The following is a 16,963-nucleotide window of genomic DNA, read 5'->3' as shown; positions in this document are numbered from 1 at the left end:
TACTGGCAGGTATCCTTGACACAAACGGCAAGTACCAATAGCAGGTCTTCCCTTCTAGTTTGAATAAGCCTTCTGCAACATTCAGAGAACAGGAAATTCCATTCTGCATGATTTCCATGGTTTGGAAATTTTCATTAATGTCGTTATTATATGCGATGTTCATATGAATAGCTTGTAAGAATCTTGCAAATATTAGACATTTTGACCAAACCTATTCAAGAATTTTGTCAAACATCTGTCAGACTGCCATACCGTTGTATAAGGACAAGAATAGTTAGGGTGGATGCTATTGCAAGTTTTCTGTCTCCTATAAACCAATCTTTTGAAAGAAATTGCAGAATTCCTGTCTTCTGGTCAGTGCTTGAGTGCTCTTGAAATTGCTAAAAATTTGAAGATATAATTCAAATTAAATGTCAGGGAGGCAGCTGTCGTGCTTCAGTGAGACTATAAAATTACTGTTTCAGAAAAGAATGGTTTGCATTGTCAGCATTTCAGCTTGATTTGTACTTCAGTATGGTTGTATCCTGTTTGTTTTACTGAGCTTTACATACCAGCTTCCTTGCCACTGAATGTTGCCACTGTATGAAGCTATGATGTCCTATCGGGGATAACAATGGATTTGTTATTGTAGATTGTATTTTATTGCCACCCCCTTTTTATGTGATAAGTTTTTATGACCTTATGAATTGCATACATATTGAAACTGGAATGCCTACACTAGAATGGTATAATTTTCATTATCAAATATTTGTGCAAACACTTTTAACAAGATTCATAGCCATTCTTTCATAGCTAATTCCGTGTACCATTAATAATTAAATTGTAGAATATTTTGAATATTAGGTTAGATCCCTATTCTTAAAGTGAATGTAGGTACTATTTTTCATTTTTACGAAATTTTTTACATAATTTTCACCAGTCACTGATAAGCAGTTTTACCCAAAATTTATTCCAAGTATGAGTTGAAGCGGCCTTAAAAACTTTAATAAACTGCTGTATTACTGGTACAAAAATGTTACATAAAGTGATCCTGTAGGAAACCTTTAATTATATAGATAACCTTCTTGTATGTTTCTTCGTATTTATATGTTAGCTTGATTTTGGAAAAAGTCATCAAGGAAACATAACGTTCTGAGGTTGTTAAGTTACATTATGATCCTTTTTACTTCTCTGTTATGTCCTCAACTTCATAAATAAATTTGTGGACCCTGGGAATGTCTCTCAGCTCCTACAGATTGAAATGCTAGTGTGTATTTTGTCTTAAATAGAATATTTATAAATGCTGTATTATTACTTCAAGTAATACTGATTTTAGAATAATTTCACTGGTACTGCAAAGGCACATATATTAGACAGTCGTATTCGTTAAGCAAAAGTAAATGTTATTACTCTTTGCAATGAATCATCCATAAGAAATCTACTAACCAGTTCTCTATATTTTGACTTACATTTTTATGAATATTTCAGAGTCAGTATGGGGACAGATTTATATTACAAGATGTATTAAATTACAGTTTGAAAATTTTTAGTCTTTACATAAGGTACACTATATCTGATTGCAAACTTCATCTAAAAGGCAAAATGGGGTAACCTTGCATTTCAACTACCTCCAGATCAGCTAAGGGATAGATCTGCAACCAGAAAGCCTCCCTTGCTAGTGAGCAGTTCTGCAACCTTATGAAAAACTATATGGTGAAAGGCCGGGGGGAGGTGAGGTTAGCAGGAGGAGTTGAATACTCCCTAAAAGAAAAAAGGTTTTTTTTACTCGTTTGGCGAGTAGAAGAGTACTGCAAATCTGCCGTCCACATTTACTGTCCTAGTATCTCTTGCTCCAGAAGAAAGTGGTTCCACTTAAAGAGGAACTACAAAGCTCGTGGCATCTATCAGTTCCATAGATACTGCCTAGGTGAGTGTGCCAGTGTCCTCATTGTGATGTTTACTGGTTTCGAAGAAACACAACAACAACCAATTTCTTCGCTAAGACAACCGATTAGCACGCTCACTGTAAGCAGTAATGCATGATGCTGTAATTTGTGTCTCCCAATCTTTCTTTCTTGATATTTAAACCTGTAAATTTTCATGAGAGATTTTCCATTGTTTAAGAAAGGCGAAATAAGAAGATCGTAGTTTTGAATTTTTTATTCGTAGAGAGAGTTTTCATTTTTACGGCCATGACGTTGTGTTAAGTTGCAGGCATTTAAACATGGAGTATTCCCATCTCTCTTCTGATGGGAGTTTTCGTTAGGAATGCAAACATCTATATGCAATTGAAATATCAAACCACATACACTATATAAGATGTAACACTCATGTAAGGTTGTTAAAGTTACTGTATATTAAGTCTCTTCTTTGCCAGTTTTGCTGACGAAGAATATCTTTAAATAATTATATGAATCCTATGAAATTCATAAAACCACTAAACTTAAGAACGAAAGGGTCTTGCTACGAAAGGACATTGTTATTATTATTATTATTATTATTATTTATTATTATTATTATTATTTATTATTATTATTATTATTATTTATTATTATTATTATTATTACAATCCCACCACAGTCAAGTCAGTCATTCCTCCAATCACTAATAATATTAAAACAGCAACAAGACATCACTCCTGCTCATGCGCAGCCCTGTACTGCCTCCTCATCACCAACTTCTTCTCATCTTTCTCTCTATTTGTTTTTCACTCTCGCTCTCGCACTCGTAGGTGGGAGTGAAAAAAACAGATGATAAAGTTACCCCTCAGTTGACCTGCTGCTCTTCTTTTGTATTGCAGGAGGCAAGATAGAAGGTTTTTCCAGGTACTTCAGCGCCTATGCAAATCCATTTTTGTGGATCTGTTACATATGTCTATATCTGCCTATGTCCATTTTCTTTCTAGGCAGTCTACATGGTGTCTGTTAACGCAATTGGACACTTGAACCACTCAGTCTTTTCTTTGGTTTTTTTTTAGACTAAAAGGAACATCTCATATTTTTTTTTAATCTGGAAGGAATTTAATAATTTGTAAACTCCTCCCACATATGGTAGATCATATGAAAAAAATGACAAATTATTTTACAACACCATCTGTTCAGTAGACTGTGAAATGTTATTTGAGGTTCACTGAATGTTTCTGATGGGTTTCTGTAGTATGACACTTGTGTAGGACTGGCTAACATCCTATTTTTTCCAGAGCTGTCACCCATAGAGCCAGCATCAAGTTCTTCAACTAATAGTTCTGTAAGGTAATGCCATCCAATGTGGACATGATCTAATTACAATGATGCCTTGTGTATTCCGAAGATAAAACGGAAAGAGTTGGATAGCCTAGTCATCAACAGAAACTTTGTTTTATAATTGAATACTTGTTTTTAGATGGATGCGACTTTCATGAGTAGAATGTCTTTCCACTCAGATGAAATTGTTGAAAAGATTATTTTAATGCTTCCAGCTACTGTTAAAGACCTCTAGAAAACACAAAACAATCACAGTATTGAATGGTCACTATTGCACCATGTCAGTTTTGGCACCATTTAGATGTGAGCTTTGATAAGATGGTGATAGAAATATTCTGTAACATTATAACGCATGTGTAATTTGAAAGGTCTGTATGGGTTTCTCTCTGTCGTAACATTTACTTGGGAATTCAGAGATGAATTTGAGACAGTGGTACCTCAACAAACACGGATCAAATATGATCAGAGCCAAACCTGATTCACCTCAGAACTTGTAACAAAGACACTGGTTGGTCAAGGGACAGCAGGGCTGTAAGAGGCAAGATGGGAATAAGGAAATTATATATTGGTATATATATAATTTCCTTGAATGCTACATTTACTTTTGGGGACTACATATATCGAGGCTATGGCATGGGTTAACTACTGCCATGTGGGAAGGATTAAACAAAGACTACACTGCTTGAAATGTCTCAAAAAGGCTATACTGCTCCTGCCATCCTTGGGGCTCAGACTACTTTTGCATTTAAGAATGATTCACAGAAACTACTACATTGCCTTTGTGCAAAGAAAAGGATAAAAACTAACCAGCTTTAAGTACAATTGTTTAGAACAATGCAAGTCATGTCACTATTTTATCTGATGTCACTGAAGTGTACCTTTACATCAAGGTTGATTTCAGATGAATCAAATGTTTTTATGAAAAAATTTCTGAGATTAGTAACTAGTAGCATAGCATAGGTAGGTTATAATTTTACAAGACAACATAACTGGAATTACTAGATTAAACAACAAATGTTTTAATGAGATTTGTTGTGTGTATTTTGATTTTTAAATAGAAACAAACATAAATGGTGTTGAGACAACAGATTCACAACTTTCTGTCTACAATAGCACTCTCTTAAGCTACCCTCAGATATTTTATCTTATAAATTCTGAAGAGGGTTTCTTGAGAAGAATTTTTTACCTATATATTCACAACACACGGTTATAACATATTAAATAGTCCAACATTCATATGAACAACTGTCACATGGAGAACATGCAGCCATAGTGATGGTCAGATTTTAAGGCTGTATTTTGTTTGTAAGGATATAGCAATAGAATTCCACACCCTTTCTCAGCAGTTTAACCTTTGTAAGTACTTTGTTTTTGCTGATTACTTTTTTTTAAGAGGTAAAAATTTAAGAATTCTACTCGCATTTCCATTTCTCTAAGGACAACAGTCCTTCAAGAAAGCACAAAGTTGCCCTCTAATTGTGGAAATAAAGGGTAGATGTTGCATCCTGGACATTTTTATGAGGCGTCTATGGACAGTTTGCCACAATTTCCCTTTCTGAGCTGCAAGTAGAAAGGCAACTGGCAACTTCAGCTGATATGCCAGAGACAGCGTACTTCTATGTATGGTATCAAAAATAAGAGATCACTTCCTCTTCCTGTGTTCTCGAATCTATTTGCTGCTGACATCCCTGTAGTAGATTCACTGGTCTGGGGGTAATTCGGTATATGGCACGTACATACACTGTCAATTGTTATTATTTTCTCACTTTGCTTAAAAATCGTATACAGAGACAAACAGTGGTAAACACTTCTTGAGCTCCATCATCAACTGAGACTTTCAGCAACAGCAGTTCAGCCGAGAAGAAGATTTCACACTGAACCAATCGTTGTGTGCATACAACCAACCCTTTTATTAACATGTCATTTGCAAAGTTACTACATTTAGCACCAGTCCTGATACTAAGTCACTGTCACTTTAATTTTTTTTTAAACCTCTCATTTGAAGTAAGCTGTCTTTGAAGTGTCAGCTGGAGTGCGGAAAACTACTTCTATTGGTAACTAGATTTTCGTACAGATTACATTTGCTATATCGTATAGGCTATGCTTTTAAATTAGCAAGCAGTTTTAACACTGCACAGAATGCAGCTACAGGAAAAGGGCTTGTCTAACTGAGACATTTTCTTTATTAAATTTGGGGCAGTGATTCCAATAACTAAATTGGCTTTGTAAAGGTAAATGCTTTGTTAATAACGATAATCCTAGATGCGTACTAGACTTACAAACAATTATTTCCCTGGCTTTACAGGCAGTATTTGCAAGATCAGATGATTCCTCATCCTTTATATTTCATATTGTATAGGTTTTGCCTCATTCAGTAGTGTTCTCTTCATTCTTTGTCAGTTTTTGCATCTGATTCTGTAGTGCATTATTTACTTGCGTCCTCCATTCATTGAACAACACAGGGCTTTCAAGGAAACATTGATTAAATCTCCACTTTTGATGAATACATTTTCATTACTACGTAAAGGGGCACATGTTTGGTCAGGCTGCTGTAATGACAAAAACCATCTCAAATCACGTCATGTTATTTGTTGATCACGTGCAAATTTTATTTCAGACAGCTTCAACATATTAAATTCACTTATAACAACTTCATGTTTACTACTTTATGGTTTGCATTCCTGTACTTTCTCGCACTCACCAAATATTAATACAACACCACACACTATAAATACTATATAGAGTTACACTTGATTCTTCAGTCTTGAGATCCTCCTAGGAGTAATATTGAAAGACCGATTTATAATGGGATCTGAAGGACATAACCTTAGTGTGAAGAGAATGTGTTTGCGGGAGAAGAGTGTGATATCGAAGATGCACATAACTCTTCTCTTTTACATAAGAGAACAGAAGGCGAGGCCATCTGTCAGAACTTCCTGCATCAACACCTGAGTTTCCATTGGGAAGGCTCCGCCGTCGTTCATTGCATCGTCGTAGTAGTAACTGTAGTAGTACCCCTGTGGAAAATATACAATTTTAGTCAATGGTATTACCTTTCTTGTATGTATTCACTGAAAAAATGCAAACATCTCTATATTTGATGCGTGTTTTACTATTATTATTATTATTGTTATTATTATTATTGTTATTGTTAAGGTTTAAATTTCAATAGTATTTTTAAGGGTTTTTTGTGTCATTGCTGAAAAGCGACAAGGAAGTGGGAATGTAATTGAAAGATATTGTTTTTTCAGTTTATATGCTTATTAAAAAAACTTACAGAGGATTGGAAACACATCATTCTACCCACTGAATTGTAAAAGAAGAAGGAAGATGTGAAGTTTCTAGAAGTTAGCTTAATGGAAATAACTGAGTGAAGGACTGTTTGAATATTTGGTGAATACTTGTGGAGTAAAGACAGTCATATGACTTATTTAAACTTCACTTGGAAAATGCTGTCATGTATATAGTTTACATTTTCTCAGCCATAAAATAGCATTGCCTTTAAAGTGAATTGTGTTGAAACACGATGAATTGCAGGTATTAAAATTAAAATGTTGAGACTGCTACTGCTGATTAGTAAGGAAATCTTGATTACTTCGAGATACTTGATAAGCCCCTGTGGGGTCGTTACAAAGCATTAGGCTCATTGCTCTTCTCAAGAAATCTGATGGGAGTAGATCAATGGTCTCCAGAGATTTGTGAAGCCAAGTGTCCTCACAGATATAAAATTAACATCTGCTTTGATTTTTAAGAAACATCCAGCACATGAAAGTGGATTCTGTGAAGCTGCGATGACAGTAGCTATGCAAAATATCAGCGTCCGAAACCCTTGTTGTAGGAGTTTTCAGGTATCCACATTCAAGCTAAAATGGGAAGATGATTTGCAAGTCTAGCAGTAGCAGTGACACTTCCACAGCCAGAAGACATCTGGATGTGAAGTACAGAATCTTCACACAGATTCTGAATTCCAGAGTATTAGGATTTTCATCCTGCAGATCGCCTTTTGGTAGCACAATAGAGCAACATCACTTCTTAAATGATAGGAGGCTTTAAATTTTCGTCTTTTCATGTTAGCATGCAAAGCTTGATATACAGTCCATTGGTAGACAGTATAATCAGCGTCAATATTCTTTTGACCTCACATGTGAAAAAGTTCTATAAATGTTAGCAACGTTGATGTCATTCATGATTTCATGTAATGATGCTTAGATGAACAATCTACGAATAATTATTTGCAGCACTGCAGTATAGGGTTGCCATAATTTGTAGCGGTTATGTATCTAGGGTGTTTTCAGATTGCATTTAAAAGTTATTATCATGGGACTCGGTGCAAATCCGCATCTGAAAGTATACTGGGAACCATGTCACACCAAGAATCAGTAGCCCTCTGAGTTTTAGAGGCTGGATTCCCTAGAAACTTTGGTCTTCAACTGATTGGTCTGAAATGAAGTTATAAAGAGTATTTTCTCGCCTTCGGAAAATTTGGAGGTTCGTTAGTATATAGTTCTCATGTCGCTGGACTGACAAAATGAGATGTGTTCTGACTTGTAGTGTTAGGCCATCAACGAAATGAATGATTTGCATGTCTTCAGTCTATTGTGTTCAAAGGATTATTGGTGGGTATGTTGAAGAAAGGTAGTAATAATCTCAAGCAGAACAAGTAATCTCCTGAAAAGGATAAGGTAGCCCTGTGAATATTTATTGCAGGAATATAATCATCGTGTTAGTACATGCAGTTTGAAACAAGTATCGAATTTCTAATGAGGCGTGTTTTAGTAATCTGAGTCTTTTTAAAGTCTTATAGCAGTTTTTTAAACTTTTGAGTTCTGATCTTTTCAGGATGTTGTAACTTACAGTTTCCATCTTCAGACGTTTAGAGTTTTGGAGAGGTGTCTACTTCTGCTTTTGTAATGGACTTAATATTTCCAAAATTTCTTTTGTGTAAAGGATGGCCTCAATTGTTGGGACTTATGTACAGCATTATTTAAAAGATTGTCAGAAGTGTTGAATAATATTCCTATGAATGTGTCTAGTTATTACTCGAAATTTGAATTAATTAGAAGATAAGATACGAATTGTATTATCGAACAGATGAGCGAAGGAAATTTTTTTTTTTTTTTTTTTTTTTACAAATTGAGCACAGTATTCTCACCATTCAGATTTTGCAAATCTCGTGGTGTTTATGCAACAGATTACGTTGCTTCATTGCAGGGGTATGTAAGAGGTCAACAGAAATTTTAGTAATCACTGCTGGTCTGACATTTTTTGTCCAAGAATGTGATTCAGTTTGAGATCTTGAAGATAGAGGGTAAACGAATATGTGGAATATTTGCAAAGGAATGTCATATTTTAGCTTTTAATTGTAAGGATGTATAGGGTGAATCTTTTTTTTTCATACCATTGCTGGGAATTCTGTATAAATACTTCCAATATCATTTAGAGAATTGTATGAACAGTTTACCAAGTTATTGATTATGCTCATTGAATCATTATTCATTCTTAAGAATAACTTAATAATTACGACCATACCAACCTGGGTACCTAATCGTTCTAAATTCTAAAGATGACTATATCATACCCAGCGTTGCATCAATACCTGGCATTTGGCACAGCCACAATACTGGGCCAGCTGGAGTTCCCTCAACCGCTGCCGTTCCATGTCCCTTTCCAGCTCCAGCTGGGCTTCTCTTTGCGCTTCTCGCTGCGCTTCTCTTTGGGCTAACCTCTGGGCCTCCAGTTGGGCCTCGCGTTGGGCCTCGAGGACTGCTGCCTGTTCCTCGAGAACGCGGGAACTGCGCGAGTTGAGATTGGCCACGGGCAAGATGGGAACTGTTGAAAGAAGGCATTTGTAAGAAAAATATACGTGATTCGATGATCATACACACGTTTCATATATATATATATATATATATATATATATATATATATATATATATATATTATATATATATTATAATATATATATGTATATATATATAATGTGTATATGTATATATATACTGTATAGATATATTTATATGTATAAAAGTATGTATATATACATATACACTGTATAGATATATTTATATATATAAAAGTATATATATATATATATATATATATATATATATATATATATATATATATATATATATATATATATATATTATGCAGAGAGAGAGATTTCCTACAGTTAGCATTCTGCAATACGATTACTCATTGTATAACTGCAATGATCGTCTTTCTGTAAAGACTAGAATAATTTTCCAGTGAACTGAAAAAGTGTTTTTGGTTACGTAGTAAGTGATGTTCCTAATTTTTTATATTGATGATTTGTATAAAATCTCTTAATGGCTACCCTGCCGATATTGCAGTATCATGTAAATGCTATTCGATGATTATTGATAAGAAATGGTTTTATTATGAACGCGCTGTTAGGCAACCCCTGTAATGACGTCATTATTCTTTTATTTCAGGTATAGTACACGCTGTAATTGTCGTTAATTGTCTTTAATAATCAGTTGGTCATTACTGAAATGTAAGTATTTTGGAGTTATTTACTGTTATTTGTTTTATTTTTCTTTAATTTTTTTTCTAGATTGTTATCCAGAATGTTACCATATTTACCTTTGCCAGTTCCATAAATTTCTCTCTCTCTCTCTCTCTCTCTCTCTCTCTAGGTGATATCTCTCTCTCTCTATCTCTCTCTCTCTCTCTCTAGGTGATATAATTCTGAACAGTATTGATTAGCAATATTAATACCAAGCTGCGAACTTATTACATCTTCGTTTCTATAATATGCAAAGTATCATTAACGCCCTTTGAACCAAACTTGAGCTCAACACGTGTATATTTGATCAATTGATTTAGAATTAAAAATTAATCATTAGTTCAATAATTGTGTCAACATTTGTCTCCTTACCTTACAGACCTTCTAGAGAGAATTTCATTTTATACTTCAAATGTAGTAATAACGTTTTATAAGGGAGTGTACAGCATTTAGTAAAAAACTGTATTGTTACCCCAGACGAATTTAGCTCCAAAGCAGCAGTTTAGTGTGTTTTATTATATAAATCTTTTTTATTGAGAAAATTGCCATTTATACTGCATTTTCATGCCTAATTAGATTGAATGATAGCGTGAAAAAATATTAGTATGGCCTCTTATTATTAAGTTCTCATTTGCTTGTAAGTACAGCTACAGCAAAGCTGGCTGAGAAATTTATAACTGTGACCAAACATAAATACACGCGTTAAGTAACCTTGCAGATCACCAGCCATAAATATGACATGAGTGATACATGACAGATTTTAGTTTGGAGTATAACTCGTATTAAAAATATTGAAAAGAATAACTTCTGGAATTTATAAAATATCGAAAGTGGTGGGTGAAATATCGGTTAAAAACTGCAGGTTTTGAGACCTGAAAAAATATGGTTGACCATGAAAGCCTCTGACAGGGACGTGTAATACAGCTAGAGCCTGTAAGTTTTGAAAAAGGCTGGAGAAATCAGGGTCGAAACGATAAATCTTTTAAAAAACAAGAGAAGTACCAGTTGAAAATATATTATTCCTGAACGGAACTGCTCACATACGGGATAGATAATTTATACAGTTCGATGGAAAAATAGTTTTTAGTGAACATTGTCAATTTTTTTTACTAGAAGATAAAATTTAAATAAACTAATAATTCCATTGAGATATGAAAGAACTTTGAAGTCGACAGTTTCAAAATGTACAGTGCTGATGTGTGCCTTGATCATCATCTGTTCAATTGCGATTTACTACCACTTTAAGGATTTCGTCTGTGTGGCCTGAAATACTTGACTCACTAGAGTGGGTAGCCATCCCTTAGTAAGGCAGCTCCATCAATATACGCCTTTTATAGGGTGCACCCTCACTACAGTAAAACATGTTACATGCACAAGTTGGTGGCATATTGCACCCACATCACGTACAGGTTGACAACAAGGCAACAACCATATGTGGAGAAAGAAACTTTGGCCAGTGTTGGACTATCAATAACTCGTTGACTTTGTATTCAACGTTTGTGATGTGTGTGCGATCAGTTGCCGACATCTGTTGGACATGTTCTGCAGTGACCGTTCTAGGTTAGCTGTACCCCTCTCTGGGTCTCGACTACGAAGAGGCAGGACGCGCTCTTCCAGTGACCGAGCTTGTTTGGTTAGCGGTACCTCTCTGGGTCTTATGAGACGTCCACGAAAAGGCAGGAACTTACCTGTAGACGAGACGATGGCTGCTATGTTGGGGTGTGGTGTTGGGCTGGGGGTGTTGTTGCGGGGAGGAGACTCCCTCACGTTGGAGGAAACGGCCATTCCGGTCATGGTGTTTGCCAGGGCTTCCTCGTAACTTGGTGGCAGTTGATAATACGACTGAAATGATGTTTTGTTCGTTAGATGGGCATACATATACACTTATGTATTCAGTTCTGTGGAATTTTGCATGTTCACTGAAAGGTGATTTCAGTTAACAGTTGTTAATAGGTAGAATTACACAGCAGAATTGGTGACCTACGTTATTCTGGTACGAATTGCAATGGTTTCTCTAACCTCTGTAAAGTACACTTTGGATTTCATGTCCTCAGGTAAACTAATATCAGGTAACATTTATCTATTTATTTGGGAGTGGTGATTTGTACATTAGATGACCAAATAGTTAATCTAAAATTGACTGCAGTTATGGGCAAAATATACATCCGGCTTTAACAGAATTAACATATTATTTTAATACAAAAATGTTATCTGATCATAATACTATTCTTGCAAAATATGGAAAATGAAACCTTGATTAACTCGACGAGATGACACATCACGATGTTTTCGCTCTGTCATAGAGAGAAAACATCTTGTTTTTACTGGTATTATTTTAAGAATTTTGATATTGTGCAATTTAACTTATTTTAATAGAACGCCCATTAGGTTTATTGCTTTGAAGGGATTCAAAACATTTTGCACGTGCAATTTTGCGTATCTTGGATGATTATTTTTATACATTATGTTGACATTCGTCGTGAACTATTTTACTTGGTGAGATCTATTTGTGCTATTATCACTAGTTTATTTTTCACGTGGATTATTTTGTTCAAACGGAATGAACTTCTTCACAGTGAATATAAACTGCATGTTTGTTTTGTAATGCCGTGTCTTTGACTGTTAGTTCATTGCTTAATACTTGTAACAACCGCCATACTTCTAAATATTTACTATTCATGGTTACCTTCAGTTCTTATGACTCAGCCACTGCTATGAGATTCACAGCCGGTGTCCCTGTGTTTTTCCGGAATAAAATTTTATCAACGTTCCTGACAAAGATGACACTTTGTCACAGGGTATCTTACATCCCTACCTAATTTTTTACTGTATTCTGTGTTACGAAAGTTGCATAATTCTGGTAATTATAAGAGTAACACCGACTTCTTGTAGACGTCGCCAGCAAACTCAGAGGAATGTCTTTCGAAGATATAATGACGTAACTTATGACGTCATTAACTTGCCTCCTCCTCGATGGATAATTGGCTATTTGTGAAAAAGTCTCAACCTCTAGCAACAATGAAATACAACCAGTACTCCTTGTTTACACTTTGTAGTGGTGGTAGTAGTAGTTGTAGTAGTATATAGGATTTATGCCACGAGGTCGAGTGCTAGAATCCTTGAAGAAAAGGGTTTCCACAAGTAATCCGAGAAATTACTTTTTATCACTGTTTCTCCATTGAAAAATTATATAATTAAAAATCAATCAACAAAGTGAAGAAAACTGGCATTCGTCGTAGCTCCTTTTGATATTTTTCCTAATATGACAGTGACGATCATTGTAATAAATAGACAGTTGGGTGGATTCACTTTATTGTACTCTTGGTGTCCGAAAAAGGGGAAAAATAAATGGTCTCTTGACTTTTGCTGCATAATGTACGAGCAGCTAATTACTGTTAATATTTTCATTTGCTTATTATTATCAGGTTTTATGAGTCCAGAATGACTTGGTCTAATCTTAGAGACAAACAGTTGCTTATTGTAGGTCGTAACTGGATGATCTGCCAATTCATCACTTTCAATTAAGAATCATTGAAGTGAGCAAATTGAAGGACCGAGTATACTTATACCTTTTAGTGTGCAAGCAATCTTGGTATTTAAAAGCCTACCAACAATAGAACTACCATGCCGGTAATATTCTGTGGAATATGAAAACAACTTTCATTATAATGTTACAATTCAGCCATTGTTGTACTCTGTCACCAAGAGGACAGGAACGATCATAGGAAATGACGTGCCCTTACATGGATCCTTTATTTAACATAATTACATATGAGGAAAATTGACATTATAATCAACGTGTGGATTATGGCGTTTCGGGCTAAGCCCAAGCACTGGGACCTATGGAGGTCATTCAGTGATGTATTATAACCCATGACTTTTTTTGGGGGGGGGCAAAGCAAGTTTTAATGTTGTTCCGCAAGTTATATTTTACTAAGAAATCAACAACTATTGCTTTATAGAGCATATATAATTATCTTTCTGCACCTTATGGAAGTCAACAAATGACGAAAACTTGGTAGCCTTGGATGTCCTTACCCAAAAAAGGGCCCTATTATTCATTTACCTGTTCAAGCTTACGTAGGGTTTGCCACGGGACTCCTCACTTCTAAACAATTGTGCAAGTCGAATCACAAAAGCTGTCCTGCAACCACGGGGACAATGACTTATCATAGCCGCCATTCTCGAAGCCTTGACAAGGTACGAATATTCATTCAGAATTTCAGAGACAGCTGTTTGTCGTCATCACCTTGTGGGAGGAGTCGGGACGTCATATGTTTACATCACGTATAACTTTGAACCCATACATTAGAGTGTTCCGCCACTGGCTTCGGCTGCTTTATTTTACTCTTATGAATATACTTTTTTCTAATATAAATAATAAAGAATGGTGCCGAAAATTAAGTAGGGATGTAAGTAATATCTTTTTCAAATGCACAGAAAAAAAGTTATTTCGGAAAAACACCGGGACAGTGGCTCTGAATCTCACAGTAGATACTACTTTAAAACTCCAAGTGTGTTGCCACTCATCTTTATGCAAAACGTTAATGGTCCTTAAAATTCTCACCATTAATGTGTCCAATTATATTTAAGCATTACATAATTAGCATCTGACTTTTCCATATGCAAATTCCTCTTCAGCTTTGATGAACCCTTTGTGGCTGAAATGGCCAAGCCCATGGATCGTTATATTTGTTATATTTTCAATAAGGATTAAGGCATGAAGTATTAAATGTGACAGGGATTACAGGCTTTGATCATTAAAATGCATACGAAAAAAATTGTTTAAAATGACACGTGCTCCATGCCCTCCAGTTTAATCGTTCACTGTGAGTAATTTTGTGGTCACAGTGCATGATATCTGACGTAGGCTGGTATTATTAATTGGACTGCACAACAGAATACGACCTGGGTGAGGTAACTTGGTAAAGACCACCATGCAGTGCAACTCTTTTAATTATGTTGGTTGGTCAGTACATGAATGGGACGGAAATGTAATGAAGATGAAGCCTATATCCAGAGATTTTTTGTATAGTTAACGGTAGTTTCATGTATAGTAACTTAATCTCTGGTTTTAAGCAATTGAAGAAGAGCGTATGCTAGGTATTTATGTATATGTTTGTATGTATGTATATAAATATATGTGTGTGTATGTATATATGTATGTATTTATGTATATCCTTAAAAATCACAGTAGATGCACGTGATTCAGTATGTAAGCGAGTACCACAGGAAAATGACAGGTAGAAGTTCAGTACCAAGCCCTTTCACGTTTATTCACGCCTCGTCGGGGTCCCGACGGTGCGTGAATAAACGTGAAAGCCCTTGGTACTGAATTTCTGCTTTTTGTTGTTTTGTCAATATAACACCTTAGTGTCTGTTTTCTTCTCTAAACTTTCGTCGCAGACCGAATCATAAGTTATCACTGATTTCGTTATACGTTTTTCAATGCCTATGATAATAGCTGTTTATAAGGTAGTAAGTAAAAGCTTTATTTTTATAAACGTCCGCACTTTCTCGCGTGTGATGACAAAATGAACCGCTAGGAGGACTGAGCCATAGATTATATTTAAATTCATGTTGCCCAGTAACTAAGGTGATATTACCATTCATATTGATTCAATATATATATATATATATATATATATATATATATATATATATATATATATATATATATATATATATATATATATATATATATATATATATATATATATATATATATATATATATATATATATATATATATATATATATATATATATATATATATATATATATATATATATGCACAGAATATAATACAAAGGTGAATTATAATGAACATATTCAACTCTTGTAAAAACTGTTGTACAGTATATTATTGCTTATGCTATGAAAGTTACTGTTTAGCCTCAAAAATCTATGTTACTGGTCGCTCAGTTTTGAAATCCTTGTTGCCTACTAGTAAAATTTATACGTTACTATTCATATCGACGAAATACACATATAGTTATAGAATATGATACGAGTATGTGTTGCTATTCACATCGATTCAACATACATGTATATATATATATATATATATATATATATATATATATATATATATATATATATATATATATATATATATATATGCTGTATATGTACATATATATTTATATATACATATGCAGTATATATACTATATATACATATACATATATGTATGTATATACAGTACATACATAGTCATAGAATATAATACAAAGGTGAATTATATATACAGGAGGTGACTCATTCACAGTGCCTTCGGGTTCGACTCACTTCATTCTGAGCAACTTCGTAGGGCGGTGGCGGCGTCACGAGCTGGGCAGCCCTTCTTGCCCCCGTCGATTCCTCGCTCTCAGTCCTTCTGACGGGGGCGCTGCTCCCTCGGCTCCGTGCGTTTTCGCGGCCTTCTTCCCGACTCCTGCTTCCCGAAGTCACCCAGGAGTACGGAGGAGGATCTGCAAGAGCAGGACGATGTTAGATTGGGAGGAGGATCTGTAAGAGCAGGACGATGTTAGATTGGGAGGAGGATCTGTAAGAGCAGGACGATGTTAGATTGGGAGGAGGATCTGTAAGAGCAGGACGATGTTAGATTGGGAGGAGGATCTGTAAGAGCAGGACGATGTTAGATTGAGAGGAGGATCTGTAAGAGCAGGACGATGTTAGATTGGGAGGAGGATCTGTAAGAGCAGGACGATGTTAGATTGGGAGGAGGATCTGTAAGAGCAGGACGATGTTGAGATTGGGAGGAGGATCTGTAAGAGCAGGACGATGTTAGATTGGGAGGAGGATCTATAAGAGCAGGACGATGTTAGATTGGGAGGAGGATCTGTAAGAGCAGGACGATGTTAGATTGAGAGGAGGATCTGTAAGAGCAGGACGATGTTAGATTGGGAGGAGGATCTGTAAGAGCAGGACGATGTTAGATTGGGAGGAGGATCTGTAAGAGCAGGACGATGTTAGATTGGGAGGAGGATCTGTAAGAGCAGGACGATGTTAGATTGGGAGGAGGATCTGTAAGAGCAGGACGATGTTAGATTGGGAGGAGGATCTGTAAGAGCAGGACGATGTTAGATTGGGAGGAGGATCTGTAAGAGCAGGACGATGTTAGATTGGGAGGAGGATCTGTAAGAGCAGGACGATGTTAGATTGAGAGGAGGATCTGTAAGAGCAGGACGATGTTAGATTGGGAGGAGGA

The 16,963-nt window shown here is 35.5% G+C and overlaps 1 protein-coding gene and 1 long non-coding RNA gene across 10 annotated transcripts in view; one reads left to right on the top strand and one right to left on the bottom strand.

Annotated features, from left to right (window-relative positions):
* LOC136850697 (uncharacterized) overlaps positions 1-16,963 on the top strand; it is a 553,838-nt gene that overhangs the window by 391,242 nt on the left and 145,633 nt on the right. The gene's annotated exons all lie outside the window — the stretch shown is intronic.
* The window catches only part of LOC136850694 (sericin-2-like), a 385,966-nt gene continuing 371,938 nt past the window's right edge, over positions 2,936-16,963 (bottom strand). For 5 of the 9 annotated variants that reach the window (XM_067124507.1, XM_067124512.1, XM_067124510.1 and 2 more), the window contains 4 exons: positions 16,042-16,223; positions 11,439-11,592; positions 8,818-9,050; positions 2,936-6,238 (listed from right to left, as the gene is read on the bottom strand). In XM_067124507.1, the coding sequence (XP_066980608.1) occupies positions 6,116-6,238; positions 8,818-9,050; positions 11,439-11,592; positions 16,042-16,223 (692 nt within the window). In that variant the 3' untranslated portion in view covers positions 2,936-6,115. Of the gene's footprint in view, positions 6,239-8,754; positions 9,051-11,438; positions 11,593-16,041; positions 16,224-16,963 lie in introns of all 9 variants that reach the window. The other 4 variants (XM_067124513.1, XM_067124515.1, XM_067124514.1 and 1 more) reach the window with 2 other exon arrangements.

Source organism: Macrobrachium rosenbergii, chromosome 22 (assembly GCF_040412425.1).
Source record: "Macrobrachium rosenbergii isolate ZJJX-2024 chromosome 22, ASM4041242v1, whole genome shotgun sequence".
Lineage (NCBI taxonomy): Eukaryota > Metazoa > Arthropoda > Malacostraca > Decapoda > Palaemonidae > Macrobrachium > Macrobrachium rosenbergii.
Note: the sequence above shows the minus strand (reverse complement) of the source record. Positions and strands in the feature narration are given on the sequence as shown.